Source organism: Spermophilus citellus (genome assembly GCF_964194105.1).
Source record: "Spermophilus citellus genome assembly, chromosome: 4".
Lineage (NCBI taxonomy): Eukaryota > Metazoa > Chordata > Mammalia > Rodentia > Sciuridae > Spermophilus > Spermophilus citellus.
Genome location: NC_138185.1, coordinates 216,185,183 through 216,209,880, shown reverse-complemented (window position 1 = coordinate 216,209,880; position 24,698 = coordinate 216,185,183). Strand labels below are relative to the sequence as shown.

Genomic DNA, 24,698 nt, shown 5'->3' with positions numbered 1-24,698 from the left:
GTAGTTGGACAACAATACCTTTATTTTATTTATTTTTATGTGGTGCTGAGAATTGAACCCAGTGCCTCACATGTGCTAGGCCAGAGCTCTATCACTGAGCCCCAACCCTAGCCCCACCCCACCCCCCTTTTTTTTTTCAATGGTGCTGAGGATTGAACCCAGGGCCTTGTGCATGCAAGGCAATCACTCTACCAACTGAGCTATATCCCCAGCCCTCCAAAAAGCCATTTTTGATGTGGTTTAAATCCCAGACAGATCAATGTAGTAGTGTCTTGACTCCTTACAAATTATTCAGAATTCTCAGTTGAAAATAATTCTCATATGTGTGCATGCACATATTTGTGGAACTAAGAGTAATCAAGTCTGTTCACTTCCCTGGACCCTTCTTATATTTCTTCATCTGGAAGCAGCGCTCATTCTTCCTGAGTTTTAGCAAACTTTGTGCCATTGGCAGGCTTTGTGTTCTTAATGAATTTGCTGTATAGTCAATAGAAATTAAGAAAGCAAGACTAACAAAAATGAAGCAATAGAGAACTCCAAGAATGTGTACAGGAAGTAAAAAGCAGCCTACCACGGGAGTGATATCATGAATTTGTTTATTCAGAAACTTCTTTGACCCATAATTTTCATATCTACCATTACTACTAAATTCAAATTTTATTTTTTAGCTATTTTTTTCTCCTTCATTTTGGTAAAGGCTTTTTATTTTGCATAATTTTTTTATTCTGGGTTTTTCTTAACATATTTCATACATTTTGAAAAAGTTTTGTCTGTGCTATTTTTGCTTTAAATGTAAATTTTTAATGAGTAAGATTAGGATCTGACCTGTATACAAAGCACACATTTGGTTTCTAGAACCCTATTTTATTTGAAAGAGTGCCTAAAAATACCTGATAAAATCTTTTTTTTTTTTTTCCTGGTACCATAGATTGAACCTAGGGGTACTTACCACTGAGCCACATTCCCAGTCCTTTTTTATATTTTATTTTGAGACAGTGTCTCTCTTAGTTACTTAGGGCATTGCTAAATTGCTGAGACTGGCTTTGATTTTGTGATCCTCCTGCCTCAGCCTCCTGAGCTTCTGGATTACAGGCACATGCCACAGTGCCTAGCTTGAATCACCTGAGTTTTCTTTGAGGCTCAACTTGAAAACTAGGATTTATCAGAGTTAGAGTTTAAGTTTGAACTGAAATTGATAGTCTCAATTTCTATTTTGCAACATTCAAAATGAATTACCCAGGGGAAAAAAAGGCATCAACTTTTTCTACATTTCTATTATTCAGGGATGGAAAGCTGTGACACTCATCACCAGACTTTTTTAAAATTATCTATTTTCAAACAGACTTTGCTGAAAGAATTAATTTATATATGTAGTGCTGGGGATCAAACCCAGAACCTCACAAATGCAAGCACCTTACCACAGAGCTACATCCTCAATCCTATGGGGTGTTTCTTGTTTGTCTTATACCACTTAATATATAAAATAGTATAATAAATTCTTTCGCTTTCTTGCTGTACAGTTCTTTTGAAATGCACTGTAATGTCTCATCCCATAGCCATTCAGATTTCCCATAATATACACTGAAGCAAAATGTAGGGGGGATTGTATTCCCATAGATAGGTAAGTTTCAGTAGGAAATTTATTCATAAATGATTTAGTGGAGTTAATTACCATACTGCTACTTTACATTATCTACATGTAGTTACTCGGAAGTTTCCTGGTCTTTTCCTGAATACTATAAGTAGAGGTCTACATACTTAGGTAAATAAATTTATACATACACAAGTGTTCATACACACACACACACACACACACACATATATCTGTGTGCATGTGTATAATAGAATACAAATGTTAATAATGATTTTTTAAAATGTGAATTTCCCCTACCCCCATACTGGGATTTAACCTCAGAGGCACTATATCATTGAGTTGTACCCCCAGCCCTTTAAAAAAATGTTGATTTTTGAGACAGTATCTCCCTAAGTTGCTGAAGCTGGCCTCAAACTTGAAATCCTCCTGCTTTGGCCTCCCAAGTTGCTGGGATTACAGTCATGCATCATCTTACCCAGCTTAAATGTGTATTCTTTAGGTTATGCTATATCAATAATGAGGATCACAATACATTTCAAGAATCTGGACACCATTCTGTTTTCCAGTGATTATTTGTATTTATTTGTTAACAACTTGTTAAAATACTTTGTTTTCATTTTGAGTCTGGATTAGCTGCCTGCTTGCTGATTTATTTTCCCAACAGTTTCAATAATAGATTTTAAGTTATTTTTATTCTTCTTAAATCATTATCCCTTTGAGTCAGATAAATTTTATATAGCCAGATGGTATAAAGGTTTAGGTGTGTTCTTGTTAACCCTGTGTCCTCTCTTAAAGAGTTTCTTCTCTTTCAGCATGTATCCCCTGCTAGCAGCTCTGAGAGTTGAGATTCCATGATTCAGAATTCAATCTGTAATTGCTAAACTTATCTCTTGCTTAGATGCCCTATCCATGCTAATCACAATATCAGATAATAGTAGTATTTTTATTTTCAGGCTTTATGAGGAGTATAGGTTAAAAATTTTTTTTCTTATATGTCACTCCATTTATAATAGCTTCTCTCAAAATTAAACTCTACTTAGCCGAAACATATTTAGCTTTGTCCACCTTTTCTTCCCCCTCTTTTAGTAAAATGCCCAGTTACACAGATGAAAGATCAATTTAAGCAATTTTATCTTAAAGTAGAAAAAACAACAAACCAATCTTTTAATTATCCATCTTTGTATGTCTAGTACTGGTATTGACCTATTAAGTGTTTGTAAATTTCCTAGAATGTTAGATTATGATTACTGGTGATTGCCTCTAAGCATTTTTAAAAAAATTAAAAAATACTTTTCCCTGCATTTTCAAATACTCTTCCTATATAACTGTAATTTAAATTGGTCTGATATGTTTCTTGTTTGCTCTCTTAGAAAGTACCTAATTGATACATTTTATGGCTCAAAATTGTAGCTAGCACAGTCATAATTCAAGGTTAATGGTTCCTTTACATTTTCTGAAAATTTTATGTGTGAATTTGACAGCATTCATTATTTGCAATAAAAGCAGTTTTCAGTAAACTTGCCTTGTTTCTGTGTGACTTTAGATACATTTGAAAAAATAAATAAAATTATTTTTGTTTCATATCAAGAAATGGACGAAAAGAGGCTGCTGGATCCAGGGTTGAAAGTGCATAAAGGCCATTGGGATTATACTCTGAAGAACCAGCAGATGGAATGCCTGAGTGACTGAAGAAAATGGGTGCTAATGCATCTAACTATCCTCACTCGTGCTCCCCGAGGGTAGGGGGAAACTCACAGGCCCAGCAGACTTTTATAGGTAAATTTTAGTTTTTCTAACTATATTTTCTTTTGCAACTATAAGTAGAATTGTGTTTTCAGTGGTCTTTGTGGATAAAAAGAGAATTGAGGTATGGGAAAGTTATTGTAGATCATAATTCTACAGCATTTAGATTCCCCCAAACATATTAATCTGATTTGTGTGAGTTTTATTATAAATAATCTGCTTATAGCGCAACTGACCTTTTCTTTGGTTATCTTAACCAAAATTGCCAATTACTTACCTAGACAAACTAGTAATCTCCATTTGTGTGTCCTGGTCTATTTACTTTCCCTATTCAAGTGCAGCCTTAGTGTAGTTAAGAAAAAGAAGTATTTCGCAATTATATACAAGTGATATTCTTAATTTACAGTTCTACCTATGTTTCATTTCCTAAAAATTCATAATTAAGATCCATGATATCAGCCTTTGATTGCCAGAGAAGCAAAGGCATTTTTAAAAAAATTGGACTGATTCATTCTATTTGTCTCTATTTCTTTTTAATATAAAAATTATTATAATTTTAATATAAAAATTGTTTGAAATTTTTATGTTCCCTTATAAAAATAAAAGATTTATTTGAGTGGTCCAGAAGTGTCTATAACATTTTTGAGCATTCAAACAGGTTATGTGAAAATGAATGTTAAAATAAAAAGAAACAAATTATCATGTATTTAATTTTCTTCTTAGGGACATCATCCTATTCTCAACAAGGCTATGGTTGTGAATCAAAATTGTATAGCCTTGAACACGGCCATGAGAAACCACAAGACAAAAAAAAGAGAACCTCTGGCCTTGCCACCCTCAAAAAGAAGTTTATTAAGCGTCGAAAATCTAATAGGTCTGCTGATCACGCCAAGCAGATGCGAGAACTCCTCTCTGGATGGGATGTTAGAGATGTCAATGCATTAGTGGAGGAATATGAGGGAACTTCAGCCTTAAAGGAGCTTTCTCTACAAGCCAGTTTGGCTAGACCAGAAGCCCGGACATTGCAGAAAGATATGGCTGATCTTTATGAGTACAAGTATTGTACTGATGTAGACTTAATATTTCAAGAAACTTGTTTTCCTGTTCATCGTGCCATTTTGGCAGCAAGGTGTCCATTTTTTAAAACACTGCTTTCTTCTTCACCCGAGTATGGGGCAGAGATAATAATGGACATCAATACAGCTGGTATTGATATGCCCATGTTTTCTGCTTTGTTACACTACCTTTATACGGGTGAGTTTGGAATGGAGGACTCGAGGTTTCAAAATGTCGATATCCTTGTTCAGCTTAGTGAAGAATTTGGAACACCGAATTCCCTTGATGTAGATATGCGTGGACTTTTTGATTACATGTGTTATTATGATGTCGTCCTTAGTTTTTCTTCAGACTCTGAGTTGGTTGAAGCTTTTGGAGGAAATCAGAACTGCTTGGATGAAGAGCTCAAAGCCCACAAGGCTATTATTTCTGCACGGTCCCCATTTTTTCGAAATTTATTACAAAGGAGGATACGGACTGGAGAAGAAATCACAGACCGAACTTTGAGGACTCCCACAAGAATTATATTAGACGAGTCCATTATACCAAAAAAATATGCTAAAGTAATACTACACTGTATGTACACTGATGTGGTTGACCTCTCCGTTTTGCACTGTAGCCCCTCTGTGGGGAGTCTAAGTGAAGTTCAGGCTCTCGTTGCAGGGAAGCCAAACATGACCAGGGCAGAAGAAGCCATGGAACTTTACCACATAGCACTATTCTTGGAATTTAACATGCTTGCACAAGGTATGAAATCCTGATTTTTAATTTTTATTTCTAAAATTACTTCCAAATTGTACATACAACCAATTTCTTTCTATGGTTTCAATGTTTGGTATGTTCAGGGTCAGTTTTGAGCCTACAATTATGACATCAGTGACAGATGAAGGGTCAGTATTAATGTGGTTCTTTATTTAATATTAAAATCAGGCATTCAGTAATAGTGACTAAGAGCATTTGATGCAATTTGATTCTCTTTCTTTCCTAATGTAATATTTAGGAATATGTAATTTAGATTTAGGAATATATAATTACCCACCTGTACTCTGTCTGGTATTTATATTTTTTTGCTTTCTTGATCCTTAAAATTTGGAATTAGAATAAGTTCATTACAAAATGAAAACAACAACATTTGGATATAAATTTATTTGAATCAATTGGGGTTTCTATTTTAAATTTTCAAATATTTAGTATCTTATTTTTAGGCTTAATTTGTATGTAAAACAACAGCCTATAACACAGAACTGAACTCATTTGCCTTTTTCAGTTACTTTTAAACTAAAAAATTTAAATTAGGAGAGTACTTTTTTATGTTATAAGCGAATGGAAACATGAAAGTTAAATTAAAAGAAATATATTGGAGCTGGGGGTGTAGCTTGGTGATAGAGCATGTGCTTTAGCATGCTCAGTACTTTATGTAGGATCCACAGCACCAAAAGGAAAAAGTAAGGGGGCTGCGGTTGTGGCTCAGCAGTAGAACGCTCACCTAGCACGTGGGAGGCCTTGGGTTCGATCCTCAGCACCACATTAAAATAAAGGTATTGTGTTCAACTACAACTAAAAAATAAATATTTAAAAAGAAGGAAATGAACAAAGTATGTATCTGTTGGTAAATGTTAGAATCCTAACATTTCAGAGATGGAAAGAGATCTTCAGTGCTGGGTACAGTGGTGCACACCTGTATTCCAGCATTGCAGGAGGCTCAGGCAGGATTGCAGATTTGAGGACAGCCTGGGCAGCTTGACCAGTGAAACCCTGTATCAAAGTTTTAATAAAGGCCTGGGGATGTAGCTCATTGGTAGAGTACCAGAGGTTTAATCCCCTGTACTGCAGATTGGGGGTGGAGAGGCTTTTTATGGGAGAGCAAAAGGAGTTTACCAACTTATGCAAAGAGAGAGTACACACTTAGCATGTTCAAGACCCCTAGGTTTCATTTCCAACACCCCAAAAAAGGGAAAGAAGGGAATACATATGAATCAATTAATAGGGCTTTGAGAAATTAAAAAATAAAAGTCCCAGTTAAATAACAAGGCCAGTCATAAGATGGGAAGAATAGTTCAGAAGGCACCAATAAAAATAAATACAAAAATGCTATGGTTTCTTTTATGTAAACAATCTTTTTAAATATTTTATTTCACCATTATCTTTTTAGTAATAGTTTATTTTTTTGCCACAATGAAAATGTCATTAAAATACATTTTTACTAATTCAAAATAAGAATTATTATGTTAGTAAGATAAGAAAAATGTTTTTGGAAGAAATCTATCAGTTGACCTACCATTTCTTTGTTGTATAAAATCAAATTTGTCGGAGGTTTTGAATGAGAGCCAGATGCAGTGATGCATACCCGTAATCCCAGTGACTCAGAAGGCTGAAGCAGGAGAATGGCAAGTTCAAAGTCAACCTCAGCAACTTAGCAAAGCCCTAAGCAATTTAACGAGATCCTGTCTCAAAATCAAAAATAAAGGGGCTGGGGCTGTAGCTCAGTGGTAAAGTGCTTGCCTCACATGTGTGAGGCACTGGGTTTGATCCTCAGCACCACATAAAAACTAAATAAAGATACTGTGTGTCCATCTACAACTCAATAAATATTAAAAAAAATAATACGGGCTGGGGTTGTGGCTCAGTGGTAAAGTGCTTGCCTAGCACATGCAAAGTCCTGGGTTCAATCCTCATCACTACATAAAAATAAATAAATAAAATAAAGGTATTGTGTCCAACTACAAATAAAAAATTAATAATAATAATAATAATAGGGCTGGGATGTAGTGATAAATTGCTTTTGGGTTAATCCCAATACCAAAAAAAAAATAAATAAAAGACGAAAAACTGAATAAAGAGTAAAATTGTAAGCCAGTTTTGGATCTTTGAATGATACTGATTACTTATCTTTTCGTAAATGAGAGGGGTTTTTTGGCTTTTTGTTTTGTTTGTCATTTAGCTAGAAATTGTATTTTATATGTTATATGAAACAAATCTTGTATTAATCTAGTTACTCTAAACAAAAACAATATTATACCTGCTTCTGTTTCCTTCCATTATTCAAAATACAGTTTGGAGCTTTTTTTAGTCTGCTGTTTTGTTGTGTTCCATGTGGGATATATCTTTCCCCCATACCTATGATAATATTCAATTAGAGTTTATAATGCACCATAACTTTGCTTAACTTTTACCTCATTTCCATGGGAAGTAGACTATTTGGTCATTTGGGGAGTGATTTTTATACCATAAAACTTAAGATCTCAGGTTCTGGAACCAGACAGGCTGGGTTTGAATCCTTTTCCATCATGTCTTAACTTTTTTGTCCTTAAACAAATTGCACAACCTCTCTAAAGCCATTTTCTCATTTTTAAAAACAATAATATTAATAATAAACTGCAAGCTTTATGAGGATTAAAGGAAATGATGAATGGTGCCTGATAAATTCAATAATTGTTAGCTGGCGAGTGATAATCATTATGGCAACATAAATCTTTCAGTACCACTTTGTCTTGTCCTTTCTTTCTTTCTTTCTTTCTTTCTTTCTTTCTTTCTTTCTTTCTTTCTTTTTCTTTCTTCAGTGCTAAGCATTGAACACAGGGCCTTGTATGTGCTAAGCAAACACTACCTCTGGCCCTTTTTTTCTAAAAATACATTTATTAATCAAACACATGCTAAGCATATTTCATAGATTTTTACTAGGCAATTTTTGATTTTAAGATTTTATTATAATTTTATCACTATAGGATGTTGGTATGTACCTCTTATCATTGCATTTAGAAAACTATTGTTAAGTATCAGGTTGCTTGTCACTCTGCAATCAGCTTCTCTCAACAAGGATTCTGTAATCTGAACCTATAATATGCTGAGACATTTATTGTGTATAATGAATTACTGTCTTTCTCATGCATCTAGCATGGTACTAGTTATATACCATCTTGCAGAGAATTGAGGAGACATTTTGTTCTTGTTTTGTGGTTCAAATGAACAAGGCTCATTTATAAAGATGAAAGGAGTTATAGAGATGGATGATGATGATGTTTGCACATCTGACTGTATTAAATACCACTGAACTAAACACTTATAACATTAAATTTACCACTCTATTTTTATGTATTTTACCATAATTTAATTATTTAATTTTGGTACTAGGGATTGAACCCAGAGGCCCTCTACCACTGAGCCACATCCCTAGTCATCTTTTAAAATTTTTTAACAGAGTCTCAGTAAGTTGCTCAGGGTCTCACTAACTGGCCTTGAGATTGTCATCCTCCTGCTTCAGCCTCCTAAATTACTGGGATTATAAATGGGTGCTACTGTGCCTGGCTTACCAGTTTTAAGAATTGAAAAATAAAAATAAAGCCCAGTTTGAAAAGGATACACATTCTAACAAGGGGTCTGGGACCCTGAGACTACCTACACTCTTCAAGGTAGACAAAGAAACTTAAGAGCAATTATTTAAAACAAGCAGTAGAGGCAGACAACCAGGGTGGTTTGGCAAGGAAGTAAAAGAGAAACTTGTTGCCCTACACAGACTGCTTTTTATGCAGTGGCATTAGGCAAGAGCAGCCAGGAAGCAATCTCAAATAGGTAGGAAGGTCTCAACTACAGCTCCATGCCTGGCATTTTAGGACCAGATTTAACTTCACTTGATTTCCATGTATATGTCACAAATTGAACTTGAATTTATTTTTGTTTCCCTCAAAGCCCTGGTATTCTTCTAAAGGAATAAAAAAAGTATAATTTCTCCAGGAAAGGGGCATCTAGAAGAAAATAGCAGTTGGATAAAGGGATATTGAAAATTTTAGAAGATAAAAAGTAAATAGAGAAATAATGACTAGCATAACAGAGACAGGGGCCTGTAATTTTAGAGCTTAAGGGGGGGCTACTCCAGAGAAGGGAGGCCATTCATCCGCAGAACTCTGGAATGACCTAGACCAGTTGGTACTAAGTACTCTGGAAAGAAGAGAGAAGCAAAGTGAATAACTAAAGATAGAGTTTCAGATTTAAGTCTCAGTATGGAGTGTTTGGGCCCTTTCCTGTGCCCTGGAATTCATCTTTGTATTATGCTATTAGAAAGGGATGCAATTTTGCAATGCTCTATATATTGAGCTGAGTATCCTCTTTTTTTTTGGTACCAGGGATTGAACTCAGGGGCACTTGACCACTGAGCCACATCCCCAGCCCTATTTTGTATTTTATTTAGAGACAGGGTCTCACTGAGTTGCTTAGCACCTCTATTTTGCTGAAGCTGGCATTGAACTTGTGATCTTCCTGCCTCAGCCTCCTGAGCCGCTCTGATTATAGCCTCCCAAGCCACTGGGATTGCATGTGTGCACCACCGCACCTGGCGAGTATCCTATATTAAACAAGCCATTCCCCCTTAATTTGTGCTACCCTTAAAGTTCCTGTGTGTACATAAATTCTATATATAGGTCAGTACTCATTCTTTTGTTCCAATAATCCATTTGCCTGTTTTTGTATTAATAACACTCTAACCAAGTGATAAACCCTTTTCTTCTCCCTCACCCTATCAATTGCCCTCTCCAACCAAACATAAAAACAGACCTGAAATTCCCTAAAATTTTCCAGACTTTATAAAGAAATTGAGCTAGAGAGATTCTCAATTTGGAAATACCTGTAGAGGAGTATTGGAATGAGCCACAGGATTGAAATTGGGAATTATGTGAAAGCCTACAAACTAGATGGTAAGATCACCTACTCCTTTCCCCTGCTCTAGTACTAGCCAGCAAAGTATAAGAAGGAATTGGAGCTCTGGAATGATGAACAGCCCAAAAGTATAGACACTTATAGATACTGATGTTTTGGGTTTCCACAATGAGATTAGACTCATTGCACATTGAAAACTCCAGTTTGCTTCTATTTGTTGTACAAGTAAGACTACAATCAGCAATCCTTCCTACACAGCAATGTTTCCAGTTATTTATTGTTTACTTGAACTTATATATATGAAAACCTGTCCAAGGTCACTAGACATTTGAGGAAAGCTAACTAATTGAGACAGATCAGAAGAAAAATAACAAATTAATAGCAGAGACAGAATGGAGAAGAAAATTTCCATGGAATTAAAATTGTCCAAAAAACAACATTTAATGGAATCAGTGAGTCATATGTGGGATGATATAAAAGAAAAAACATGGCTCAGGGTATAGCACAGTAGAGCACTTGCCTACTGTACCCAAAGCCATTGGTTTCATCCCCAGCACTGCAAAATATTGAATTGCAAAAACAGGAGCTCTTGGAAATAGCCGAATGAAAAGTAAAATTAACTGTAGAAAGTAGCTAATAGCAAAGATGGGGGGCTGGGGATGTGGCTCAAGCAGTAGCGCTCTCACCTGGCATGCGTGCGGCCCGGGTTCAATCCTCAGCACCACATATAAACAAAGATGTTGTGTCCACCAAAAACTAAAAAAAGAATGAATGTTTAAAAAAAATAGCAAAGATGGTTAAAAAGGGTGATTATGTAAGAAAACTAGAGTATTTATCTGGAAGATCTGACATTTTAGAAAATAGTAATTTTAGAATTTTATATACCAGAGAAGAACAAAGAAAAGATGATGTCTAATAAGTAATGTAAGAATTATGGCCCAAACTTAAAGGAATTTCCATATGAAAAAGTTACTTCCTTTTCAGAACACTAAGCCAAAAGAGATGATTCTAAAATTATAATAGGGGAAAAAAATAGGTCTTATAATAGAGAAATAGGAATCAGATGGTTTTAAACTTTATCGTAGCAGCTACTGAATACTACAATACACAGGTGTAGTGCCTTCAAAGAGCTGACGGAAAATTCTGTATTTAGCTAAATCACCAATCAAGTGTAAGACTAAATGAGGACATTTTCAGTCGTGCCTCAAAAAAATCTATCTCCCCTGCTTCCATACTCAAGAAGCTACTGAGGATGTGTTCCACCAAAGAAAAGAGATATGAGATCCAGAAAACTGGGGTCCAGCACAGGAGAGAAGCAAAGGGAAACCTTGGTATGAGCTGAGTAGTTGCTCTAGTGAATGTCCAGACTGGACTAGGAGAGTGAAAAGCTTCAGGAAGGAGGTGTCTGGGAGGAAATCTGAAACTCACATGTTTCAGCATTTAAGTAGCACTGAAAGAGATTTTATGGATCTTTTGCATTCATGAAGAATTAGCATTAAATTCATAGACAAGCAAATGATTAAGAGAAAATATCTCTAAGTAATTTAAAATTGCATGTGAAAGAAAATATAATTCTAGTATATAGCTTTAGAGCAATAAGCAATATTTAATCATGAACACAGAATAGTACTTTAGTAAAACTTATAATATGAAGGTAATATCAGAAGAAAAAGCCAAGGAACTGGCAGTAGTTGCCTCTGGGGAGGAAGACTAAGAGTGGAAGAGATACTGTAGATTTTCTTAGAACTTTAACAACCCACAGGCATAAGTACTACTGACCTCAGAACAAAATAGCTCAGAATTATCAACATTTACATGAATATTTCAGTGCTGGACATTTTACAGAGGGGAATGTTTTTGGAGTGTTTAGTGCTATTAGACTTAAAATTATAAGAATATACAACTTTGATTCAGAATTAATTTTTTACTGAAGAAAAAAGATGTGACATCAGTGCCTTTTATAGACCCAGAGAGACCTAGAGAAGGCCACAGTCCTAAAGGACTGAAGAATTTATCATATCTATGAGGATTGTTAACAAATGAGATCATACTTATAATCTTAGTTTACACAGGGCTTTTTCTTTTTTGGTCATTCTGACAGTATTGTGAGGCTCAGAGATTAACAACTAGTCTTTTCCCAGGCTTGTAAGGGATCAAGTTGTGACTCGAACCAGTTCTGGCTCCAATCTGAGGGCAGGAATTTGGGCATGGTTAGAGAAAGGGGCATTTGAGGACACATCCCAGGGTTGAGGGTGGGAAGCCGTGGTCTCATCATAGAAATGAAATAGCAGACTACAGTAATGCTTGAGTATCAACTTGGAAGACTATCAGTCCTGAGCCCAATTTTTCACTGAACTGTTTGGGGTGTGGGTAATGTAGGCCTTGGGAGGAGGTTTAAAAAACTACGAGGACAGGGACCTGTGTGGGTCACCACTCAGGCTGCTCCAGAACAGTTATAGGACAGAGGGTTTTGTTCTGTTCTTTGCCATTCTCTTTTCTATTTGTGTATGAGTCGTTGACTTGTTTGGCTGTCAGCATTAGAACCTTCTTCCTAATTTTGGAGAATTCTTCATGGTATAGGTCTTAATAGATGGCAGAGCCCACTTCCCAGTGGAAAAGTCTAAAGGGCCAAAGATTTGCTTCCTAGTTCTCTGTGAATAGGGCTTCAACTTGTCAACTAGGTTTTTTGAAATAAGATCTAATGACAAAAGCAGACTATTATAGAGAATTATTTCTGGAAACAGAATGGGGCATCAACATCTGGTGGAAAAAGAAGTCACATCACAGCTGTGATGTGGTGCTGACATTCACTGTTCAGGCAGAGCAGGAGTCCTTGTGGCCAGGGTGCCATGGTGACTCATTGGCCACGCTTGGCTTCCATTTGGTGGAGTCCATACCTGGCAGCCCTCTGTCTGTCTTATTTACTGGACCTCATTTCCAGCTTTCCCAGCAATGTTGTGAAGGTTTTTGTGGGTGTTTTTTTTGTTTTTCTTTGTGTGTGTGTGCACGCGCTACACAAAAAACCTGATTGATAGCAATGCTTCTGTATAAAATTCCAAAATAAATGACTAGATTGGAAGAACCTTGCAAGAACTACGTGATTGATCACTTTGACAATGACCTTAGCACACTCTGTTTTCACAATGTCAAAACAATTTACCAATGAGGGTAACCTCTTATTGTTTTACAGGTTTTTGAGAAAAATGCCACACTTTAGAAGAACTGTAGATTTTCTTAGAACTTTAACAACCCACAGGCATAAGTACTACCTACCTCAGAACAAAATAGCTCAGAATTATCAACATCTACATGAATATTTCAGTGCTGGACATTTTACAGAAGACTTTAAACTTTTTCTCTGGATCAAAAATGCATTTTTAATCTTTGGAAGATGAAATTTATTTATAACTTTCATTCCAAAATGGACTTCATATTGCATTTGCCATATTTTTAATCATGAACATGATTACATTTTATTGAATTAAAAATCTGACAGAGAAGCAACTGAACAAAATGACCTAATTTTTCTTTAGCAATTTGGTCAGCTTCCAAGAGTGTGTGACTTGAAATAAATGCAAACTAGCAGACTCACTGTCTCCACTCACCCACCCATTACTCCCTCTTCTCCTCCTCTCCATTGTTCCAGTGTTGACATTCTTCCTTCTGTTGCAGTTCAGTGGATTTGGCAGTTCATTTTACTTCTGTTTGTAATTGTTTCCTCTTCAGCAGATTAGTATGAATGTACTTCCTAGAGAATAATGGAACTAAGCTAAAGACCATTATCAACAGATCAGAGTAGTAAATGCAGGTTTCAGTTAAACATACAAGAGATTAAAATTAATTTCAGCTTCATGAATGACAGTTAAGGGACTCTGAGATTATATATCTGTATTCATAATGAAATAACATTTTAAAACAATTTTTACTTAAAGTCTGAGTTTTAAAGCATAGTACTTGATTGCATATTTTATTTTCAAACAAACCATTTTTTATAAACTCTCCCTCTGGGCTTTGTTTTTCTTTTTCCTGGAGTAGATTTGCCTTTTATTGCTAAATCTTCAAATTCTATTTAAACCTTTTAAGACCAAACTGACATGCTACTCACATATCTTGTTTCATCCTAGTCATTCCAAGTTAAAGATATTTTCTTCTTCCTGACAACTTTCAAAACATTTATTTTTCTTAGTTTTTTTCATTTTCTAACTTGTTTGCAATTACATATGCACCTGCTTCATTTACTCTGTCACCTAGTGTATTATTATGTTGTGTAATAAGAGTTGGTCATCTTTGAATCACCCAAGATCTTGCACAGAGTTTTGCTCTTACTAGACTCATATTTTGAATTATTTTTAATACCTATGAAAACTGAGTAACCTTTTTACAAAAAAGAAAAAGGGGGACTTGAGAGTGTGGTTCAGTGGTGAAATGCTTTCCTAGTATGCACAAGACCTGGATTCCATACCCATTACTGCAAAAAAGGCAAGGGGGGTGTGTGTGTGTGATGCTTAGCCCTAGAAGTTGCAAACAAAATGAAAACACTTTAATTCCAATCCAGGAGATAAATTTGAAGTATTTAGAGACATAAATTTAAATATAGTCTAAACAATGTGTAACTGCCTTCTAACTCAGAATTTTAAGTTGTATTTCAAATAAAATTGTCTCATCAGCTGTTTACTTGTTGTCCATTGATATGAAGTAGAATATCAGTTGAATTTTAAATGTCACTGTTTTGTTTGTTTTTGTTTGGATTGAATCCAGGACTTTGTGCATGCGAGGCAAGCATGCTACCAACAGAGCTATATACTCAGCCCACCGCTATTCATATTCGGAAGCCAAGATAGTTTAATCCAAGGGCAACCATAACGTTTTGCACTAGTTTACAATTTAGATTAAATAATTAATCATGCATCTAAAATTCAGAAATAAAAATGTATTTACAGTGATTATGACAATGATTTATATTCACAATAAGTAATATAACTCAGCATTAAAGTAACTTGGAAATTCTTACTCTAAATTACCTTTACTTGTTTAATTTATAATGGGAAAATAAAATTGTAAGAAGTCGCCATATTTGTTTCCTGTCTGTTGAAATGGAATGTTCATTCACCCCTGTTTATAAACATAAAAGACAGTACATATAAATGAATAGTATGGCTTTTTATATGACTTTTTAAATGTAAATGTATATCTTATGTCTTATAGCCATAACAAGAAGTGTTTCTAAAATACGTACAGTTCATTTGTAGTAGAGTCTGTTGTGTTTCTTCTTTTTTTGGTACCGGCGATTGAACTCGGGGGGCACTTAACCACTGAGCCAGATCTCCAGCCTTATTTCGTATTTTATTTAGAAACAGGGTCTCATTGAGTTGTTTAGGGCCTCGCTTTCGCTGAGGCTGGCTTTGAACTCAAGATCCTGCTGCCTCAGCCTCCCAAGCTGCTGGGATTACAGGTGTACACCACTACGCATGTCTGTGTTTCTTGTTTTTATTTAAAATTATGTGGAATTTAGTTAGAAGTCTTTTCTCAACAGTAAGCAAACCTTTTATCTGTGATAATGAAATTCCAAGGATTGCTAGAAGGAAAAGGTAAAATACCAGGAGATTTGTAAATTTTTGATACCACATTTTATTTTGAATTATTGAGAAACTGTCCTTCATTATACCTTGCACATATCTCTATTTATATATAACTTTCAAATTAAAGTACAATAGTTAATTAACATTGGTTGATCAGAACTTTTGATGTCAGCCTTAAAATAAGACATAGAGTAAGCTAATTTTTATATTTAAGGTTACCATTTATTGAACATCATTGTTATGTTATTCCAGGGAAAAGAGAAATGAAACAAATAGGTTTTGAATTCCAGGATGCACTTAGCTTCATGACAGGCACTTCACATATGTTGTTTCATTTCCTCTTCATTGCCCTGAGAAGCTTCGAAAATGGGTTTTCCATTTGTACAGGTTATGAGATAAATAATAGTGCTCCTATACAATGGTATTTTGTAATTATGAGCTTTGAAATTAGACCTGTGTTCCAATCCTGGCTCTGCCACACACTAACCATATAAACTCCATCTAGGCTTCTCAATTTGAGCTAGTTTCCTTATAGATGTGCAGGCACTGACCACTGTTGTGGCTCACAGTGGGAGGGCCTTCTCACGTGTGTTTTAAAAACTGACTTGTGTTAACAGTTCTGTAGGAGTAAGAATTGTTTTCTTTGCACATATTTGATAACACAGTTCCAAGTATAAAAGTTCACCAGATTCAGACTCTTTAAACATTCAGCCTCAGCACTTACATGATTACAGTTGTGAGGAACATTCCAATTTTGATGGTAGAACATCATAAAAAATGGTCCATAGAGCATTCCCAAGGTAGCATAGATATTATTTGGTATAAACTCCCTCTCTACTTTAATTTGATGCACTTAGAGCCCCCTTTTCTCTTAGAAACACTCAGAGAAATGACCTAATTGTCACCTTTCTTAAAGTCAGTTTATTTTGTAACTTGCCATTGTCAAATTTTGACTACTCTTAGGCCTTCCAGTGCAGAGGACAAAAACTAATGGGAGTCCAAGATGCAGGTTATTTAATATTAAATAAAATAAGATTGGGGGAGTATACAAGTGACTAAGGTAGGAAAATGACAGAAGGAGGGGCTGGAGTTGTGGCTCAGTGGTAGAGCACTTGCCTAGCATGTGTGAGGCCCTGGGTTCTATCCTCAGCACCACATAAAAATACAATAAAGCTGTTGTATCCAACTACAACTAAAAAAATAAATATTTGATTAAGAAAAAAGACAATGACCGAAGAAGGAAGACGCTATGGGCTTTTCAAACCCAGAATTATGGTACAAAGTTGAAGTTTCAGCTTTAAAATCAAATTCTGCTGTTATCCCCTAAAATATCCAAAGGATTCTGACCAAATGTAAGCAGTCTGTCTACTTTTGGCTTTGGAAGTGCTTAGAAGAAAGTATTTAAGACTCTAGATGAGTAATGATCTTACTTAAAGGTACTGGGCTGAACTTTTTTTTTTCTTTAAGAGATATTTTATTTGGTCTTTATAGTGACCTGTGTGGTAACTGCTGTCTTCTTCCCATTTTAGAGATGAGGAAGCAATTGCCTACATTGTTTTCTCCCCAAGGCTACTTCTGTTGACCAAAAGATGGACTTGAAAGCAAAAATAACTAAATACCTACATACACTCAGGATCTGACCTTCCACATACAGCTTGTACTTTGAAAGGCTTTAGATTATATGTTTTATAACATTTATAAATAAACCATCCTCAACAGCTCTATGCCAAAACTTTAAATTTGAGTTAATTCTTTTCAACAGCAATTTGTGCTTATTGTTGAAAAAGTGGGAAATGATACAGAAATATGATGTAAAGTGTATTTTCACCCATGACCACTGCTTTCCCCGGACTCTTATCAATGATGCCCTGAACAGGGGTTTCCTTACAGATCTTTGTGTGTGCACGTGAGTACGTGTTTCACATACATATCTTGTTTTGTTTTATAAATAGCATCACAATATACATATTACTCTGTCTTCTCTTGTTCATATATAATAAATCTTGGAGAAATTTTTTGTTGGTACATTTAGAGCTTTTGGTTTTGTTTTGGTACCGTGGATTGAACCCAGGGACGCTTTGCCAGTGAGCTACATCTCCAGCTCTTTTTATTTTTTATTTTGAAACAGGGTCTCACTAAGTTGCTTATAGGGCCTTACTGAGTTGATGAAGTTGTCTTTAAAATTTTCAATCCTCCTACCTCAACCTCTCAAGTTACAGAGATTACAGCTGTGTGTTATGATGCCCAGCTAGAGTTTATTTTTAATAACTATATTAAGTTACTTTCTAAAAATTATAAGCAATAAATGCACTAGTGGCTGGATTCAGGCAGTAATGCAGAATATTTCACAACTCCTAATCTCCCTTCCAGTGATAAGTACTGTTAACAATTCTACCTTTTTATCATTGTCTCTAAAGGACTGCTAAAACATTGAGTGACTATAAACTGTCCAGAAACTACATGATTTTACATTTTTTCATATATTTCAGGGTAATGACTATCAGGCTCTATTATTAAAATGATGTGGGTTAGTATGTCCCCAAAAGGGGGATGACTTTGTTTTATTAAAAGACTTGAAGTTCTGTTGTAGTTCTTTGCACTAAAACATTTTTATTCACCTCATACTTATTATTGACGTATATACAAAACTGCTGATAATGTTTTACATCTCATAGTATTTAAAGGTAAATGTCCGCATATCTGAAAGTGGCAATAGAAAACCAAAAATATGTAATGACAAATCCTATCTTTTTTTGTGGGGGAGGGGTACTGGGGATTGAACTCAAGAGCACTTAACCACTGAGCCACTTCCCCAGCCCTTTTTTTGTATTTTATTTTGAGACAAGGTCTCACTGAGTTGCTTAGGGCCTCAGCCTCCCAAGCTGCTGGGATTATAGGAATGCACCACTGGGCCCAGAAAATCCCATCATTATTTATAACTACAATGCACCAATAAAAAATCTGGAGAGGGAAAAAAATACATTTATACATTTAGATGTTTTTATTTGTCTTTGTTTCTAAACATATTTCTCTTCAGCCTCAATAGAATTAGGCCTTTACTAAAGTGATTTTTTTTTAAGAATTTAACCTTTATTTTATTTGTTTTTTATGTAGTACTGAGGATTAAACCGAATTCCTTACCTATACTAGGCAAGCACTCTACAACCCCATCCCATGATTTGGTTTTAATATTAGGTTTCTACTCAGTTTTCCTTACTAATTGAAGTTTACTTCAAAGAGCAATGCTGGATTTTGAAACTGTGATCCATTACAATGATTCTATAAAGTACATGAACATCACATTGTTTTTCTAAATCTATTAACATTTGAGCTTATATTTACTTATGAAAGGTTTAGAAATTTTCTTAAGCTAAACTATATGACTAAATAGTTTTGTTATCCTTATACCTCATTTTTTAGTAAATTGATAGTTTTTTTTTTAATATAAACCTAAAGTCTTCACTGGTGTGAATACTACTCCTAAGCTATTTTTTAGATGAATTGGATTAAACAGAAGTAAATGAGACTGGGAGTATAGTTAGAGGTGGAGCGCTTGCCTAGGATACAAAAGGCCCTGGGTTCCATCCCCAGCACTGCCAAAAAGTGGGGGGTGGCTTGAGGGGGGAGATGGATGCAATGTTGTAAGTCTTATTATCATAACAGGCCTATAAACTTGAAGAAGGAGCTGCTGTGTGAATTTTCAAGCAAATAAAGGTAAAAATGGGACATTATTGAAGCAGAAAATATATAGCCTGTCAATTCATACAGGCCCCTTGGCATAGAATTACATTATGAATTCCTGTATCTTATTTATTCTGCAAACACTTACTTAGCTCTTACTCTGTGCTAGGCCCTGAGGTTAAAGTAATGGGTACAATAGTCCAGTGGCAAGTACCAGCCAGCAATTATAGCAGAAGTGCCCTAATGAAACAGGGTCCTAGATTCTAGGAGAGCACCTAGGAGGAAGAGGAGTCCCAGACCCAGTGTGGAGAGTAGGGATTGGAGAACATCTTCAGAAACTTCCCAGAGAAGCAAGACCTGGAAAAAGAATAGGATTTAAGTAAAGATTGGAGGTAAAAGGAGCAAGTCAGACAGAAGGAATAGCAGCTATGAAGGCCTGAAGAGGAAGGCACTTTGGGCTGGGGAAAAAAAAAATGAGGTTGCAAAGATAAAGAGGGGTGGGTAAGAAGTGAGGCTACAGAGGCAAACAGGGCTAGATGATATAAAGAACTTTGTATGCCATGGTGAAATCATAAAGCCTCATCCTCCTGTGCATGGTGGTACATGCCTATAATCTGAGCTATTCAGGAAGCTGAGGCAGAGGATTGAAAGTTTGAGGTCAGCCTAGTCAACTTAGTGAGACCTTGTCTCAAAGTAAAATTTTAAAAGAACTAGAGATGTAGCTCAGTGGTAGGGCACTTACCTAGGTTGTGCAGGCCCATGTTCAATCCTATCTACAGCAAGCTGTGTAGCCTGATCACATTTGCATTTTCCGAAAGCTCTTTTGGCTACCAGCTTTAGAAACTGTAAGAAAGGTTCTAGAAATCATGGGTTTAAAAAAGTGCATACAGGGCTGGGGTTGTGGCTCAGAGGTAGACCGCTCACCTAGCATGCGAGAGCACTAGGTTCGATCCTCAGAACCACATAAAAATAAACTAAAGATATTGTGTTCACCTCTAACTAAAAAATAATTATTTTTTTCAAAAAAAGGTGCATAAAATTCTGTAAGCAGATTAAAATCTATAAATTATAGGTCACTTTTTTTTCCTTTTTGTTTGGAATCACACTCAAGGCCTTGCTTGTGCCAGACAGGTGCTCTACTCCTGAGCTACATATCCAGCCCCTACTAATTGTTTAAAAAGTTTTATACTATATTCACTTATTCAGAAGAATTTATTGAGTATCTGTTCCTTGCCAGCCACTGTGTTAAGCACCTTATTCACATTATTCTCTTTAGATATTATCCCACACATGAGCAGAGGTTCTATAACCTAGTTTACAGCTAGGAAGCATGTAAGTGCCCCTTCTGACTCTGGAGCTGCTCTCATTTGGGATTAGAGGGAATATGTCTCCAAGAGACGCATTGTTGTAAAATCAGCACATGATCATGTAAGAGGTGACCGACCAGGAGACGTCCAGAAGTTTTCTGAAAAGCATAATCATGGCTCTACCCCACTAAGTTCTAGACTTTTTCCTTTTTTATTATAATAGAAATAAGACTATTAATTTACTATTTGTCACTAGTGGAATGGTGGTTTAAGAATAGTGATCATGCTACAGTTATCTTTATACCCAAGGTAAACCACCATCTTCTGTTTTTAGATACAGAGGTATAAATCTACTGAGTTTTTCACATACTGAGTAGAGTTTGTTGTGTGTTGTTGTTTTTTTTTTAATTTAGTACTTTGACAAATCTGCAACAGAGAAGTATATAATACATTTAGTTTGTTAATATTTCAGTTCCCTTTATGGATCTTTAATTAGCTCTGCTCTTAGGAGACTATACTCCCTTCCTACCCTCATATTCCCCACAAATCCTGTGCTTGCTCTTGAATTAGAACATACCAGTATTGTTGGTGTCCTTAAATGCCATTTATATAATATTTCCCTTAAATTAAACATTAGTAAGTGCCATATATGTGTTATAAAATGCTCAAAATAACCAAATGAGATATACAGTATCATCCACATTTTTCAGGTGAGCAAATAGGTGAAAATGTCACATATCTCACAGATAAAAGAAATCACTATTGTAGTGGTGTATCCTGTATTTAAGAATGTGTTCATTTTCAGGGTATTCAGGCCTCCTATAGGTCCTAGTTTCACATTTCTCTCCTACACACACACACACACACACACACACACACACCCCTTAACCCCACCCAATCCCACCCTCTCCTCCCCCATATAGCAAAGGATTTTTACATGCCGTCTACATACAGAGAACTTATGCCCTCGTGAGTATCTTTCCCATTCATATGCTGCTCTCCCCCAGAGCACTCACTATAAACACTTAAAATGTCCTGCTTTATAAACACTAATTTATAAAGTAAAATAGAGGAATATCATTAAGTATCTTAAGGTTTGTTAAACTTGAGAGAGAGAAAGAATGTGTGTGTGTGTGTGTGTGTGTGTGTGTGTGTGTGTGTGTGTGTGTGTATTCAGTTTCATGGTCTAAAGAGAAATTTTGACTCCTGTCAGTTTCCTGTGTGTTTTACCCTCTTCCTTTTCTGAGTTACCAAAGTTTTTCTCCAGAAGTTTTTAGCATCTTTTCCATCTTTGTCTGCTTTTCTCTCTTATAGGGCTTGGCAACATATATAGGAATAAAGAATATAGCACTCAGTGCATATTCATATTCTCATTCTCTCTCTCTCTCTCTCTCTCTCTCTCTCTCTCTCTCACACACACACACACACACACAAACACACACACACACACCATGAATGTCAATGATTTCCTCCTCCCTGTAAAAGGAGTAGTGTTCTCAGGATACAGAACCTTCTCATTTCCTTTCCAACATTTGCTTGGGTTTTGTGGTCAGTGGTTGATTTTACTGAGTGGTAAGGGAAGGAATTCTTAGCAACTTCCATAGCATGGTGGTGGTGGTTAATTTTTGGAATAGGTAATATCTTCACATAGGACAGAATTCAAAAAAAGTGAAGGTTCTTGCCCTTTCAACCTTGTCTCCCAGCCACTCAGTTCCTCTCCAGAGACAGTGTCACCAGTTTCTTGTATATCCTTCCAGATGGGCAATCCAGGGAGTGTACATGACTTTTAAACCACATTAAAGGGGAACACAACATGTTTAGGTGATAGCTACAATATGACCAATTACTTCTGGCATTTAGTTAATGCAAGAAAATCTCATAAGATTATAATAGGACCAGACCTTGGAAGATGCACTTCCGTGTGGCTAAATGTTACATTTTTTTGGCCAAATTATATTATTATATTATAAGAATATCCAATATGTAACAAATCCCACCTTTATGTACAACTGTAATACACCAATAAAAAGTATGGAGTGGGAGAAACAAGTCCAGTAATTGCCGAATGCTAGGATATTAGCACCTGAAGATACTTCAGTTTCTTCCTTCCCTCCCTCCTTCCCTCCCTCCCTCCTTCCTTCCTTCCTTCCTTCCTTCCTTCCTTCCTTCCTTCCTTCCTTCCTTCCTTCCTTCCTTCCTTTTTGCAGTGCTGAGAATTGAACCTAAGGCCTTACAAAGGCTAGAAAAGTGCTTTACCATTGAGCCACATCCCCAGTCCCTGAAGACACTTTAGAATTCAATTCACCTACTCTGTGGTCAAATTCTGAAGTCCAGAGACATTGACTTAACCCTAACCCACAGCTAGAGGGTAGCAGGTTGGTTTTAGCGCAACTAAATGTTACATTTTAAGACAATACCTTGACCATGCCTCTCTACCCAAAGGAACAATAAAATTCTGAGTATTAGCTACATGAGTATGAGCAATACAACCCAGAAACACCCAATTTAACTCCCCACCATACTCTGATGCATACCTAAAATGTTGATAGCATTCTTACCTCTCTTTAGAGAAGTAAAATTAGATATTCTGCCGGGAGGAACAAAAAATAGATGAAAGACTCGGGGGTGCTTAAGGGCAGAATAAGTGATAAGGCTTGTCTGACTACGTATTGCTTAGGTGGTCATAAATGTACTAGAACAGGTAGACAAAGAGGAGGCCTTCAGTGGTCCCTGTGTTCTGGAATTCAGACTGTTATGTAATCCCCTCTTCCTATGTGTAATCTGTGATCAAAGGCAAAAACTATGGGATGTCATTCCTATGATTAGATTATCTTATAGAACTCCATCTCAAAGCCAACTGGTGCTAGAAACTCTTCCCCAGCTCGGTGAGATCTCATCTTTGGTGAGATGGCCTGATGAGAAAACGACAAGGTGAGAATTGGGCTTAGTCTACCGCCATAGAGAAAGAAGTCTGCCAACAGTCTGAATTAATTTGGAGAGGCGTATTCTTTTTATATATATATATAATTTTAGTTGTTGATAGACCTTTATTTTATTCATTTATTTATGTGTGGTGCTGAGAATCGAAACCAGTACACATGTGAGGCAAGCACTGTACCACTGAGCCACAATCCCAGCCCCTGGAGGCATATTCTTTCCCAGTTGAGCCTTTAGGTGACATGCAAGCCCAGTTGACACCTTCATTGCACATGAACAAAACCCTGACTGAAGAGCCAGCCAGCTCGCCATACCCAGGCTCCTCCTGACCCACACAGAAAGTACAGGATGATAAAAGTGTTGTTTTAACTAACTAAGTTTATGGTAATTTTTACTCTGATAATATTTTCATAGGTCAGATCAGTTAATACCAACAATTTTTATGGATTAATTAAATAATTAGAAGAAAACAAATTTATTGAAGCCTTATACAAGTACTTTGATTTTGAAGAGAAAATTTTATTTTTTTCTAGGAGAGTGGGTTCAAACTATTTGAAACACTCCAGGTGACAGATTTATAATGCTGGTGGAATGTAGACAACTAGAATTGGTGAAGAGAACTAGATTTTATTATAAATTTTCTTCTTCAACAAACCATTTTTTGAAACTGCATATTCTGTGGTCACTTGAACAGCTGCTACATGCACGCACGCACGCACGCACATTCTTCCTTTGCCTGGAATACCATTTCTTCCCATTTCTTTAAAAAGGTGTATTTTCAACGTCGCCTCAACTGAAAAGCTATAGTCACCACAGCCTTTTGTCTATCCCTCTTATGGCTTTATGCATAGAGGTGAAATCATCTACTTTCTTTTCTGCTTCTCCTAGAATCTTGTTAGCTTCCTGAGATCAAGAACAGTATTGTTACATTGTATCTCCTGCATCTAATATAGAATCTGGCACATGGCTCAATAAATAAAGATTTTTAAATAAAAGTCTAGAAAATTAACCTGAAATCTAGGGCTGAATGGACCATTAGTTTGAGCAAAACCCAGAGTAGCAATTTAAAATGACTTTCTTATTGACCATTGTCAGGAGTAGGGATTTTTTATCTGTTCTATGTTAGTCTAGCTTTCCTTCTGAAAGTGAAAT

At 36.0% G+C, this 24,698-nt stretch overlaps 1 protein-coding gene across 5 annotated transcripts in view; it reads left to right on the top strand.

Annotated features, from left to right (window-relative positions):
* BTBD7 (BTB domain containing 7) overlaps nt 1-24,698 on the top strand; it is a 126,154-nt gene that overhangs the window by 53,506 nt on the left and 47,950 nt on the right. For 4 of the 5 annotated variants that reach the window (XR_014021349.1, XM_081289018.1, XM_081289017.1 and 1 more), the window contains 2 exons: nt 3,183-3,370; nt 4,061-5,140. The exons of the other annotated variant lie outside the window; for it this stretch is intronic. Coding sequence is in view for 3 of the 4 variants with exons in the window: in XM_081289018.1 (XP_081145144.1) it covers nt 3,289-3,370; nt 4,061-5,140 (1,162 nt within the window). In the remaining variant the exon portion in view is untranslated. The remainder of the gene's footprint in view (nt 1-3,182; nt 3,371-4,060; nt 5,141-24,698) is intronic. 5 annotated transcript variants of the gene reach the window in all.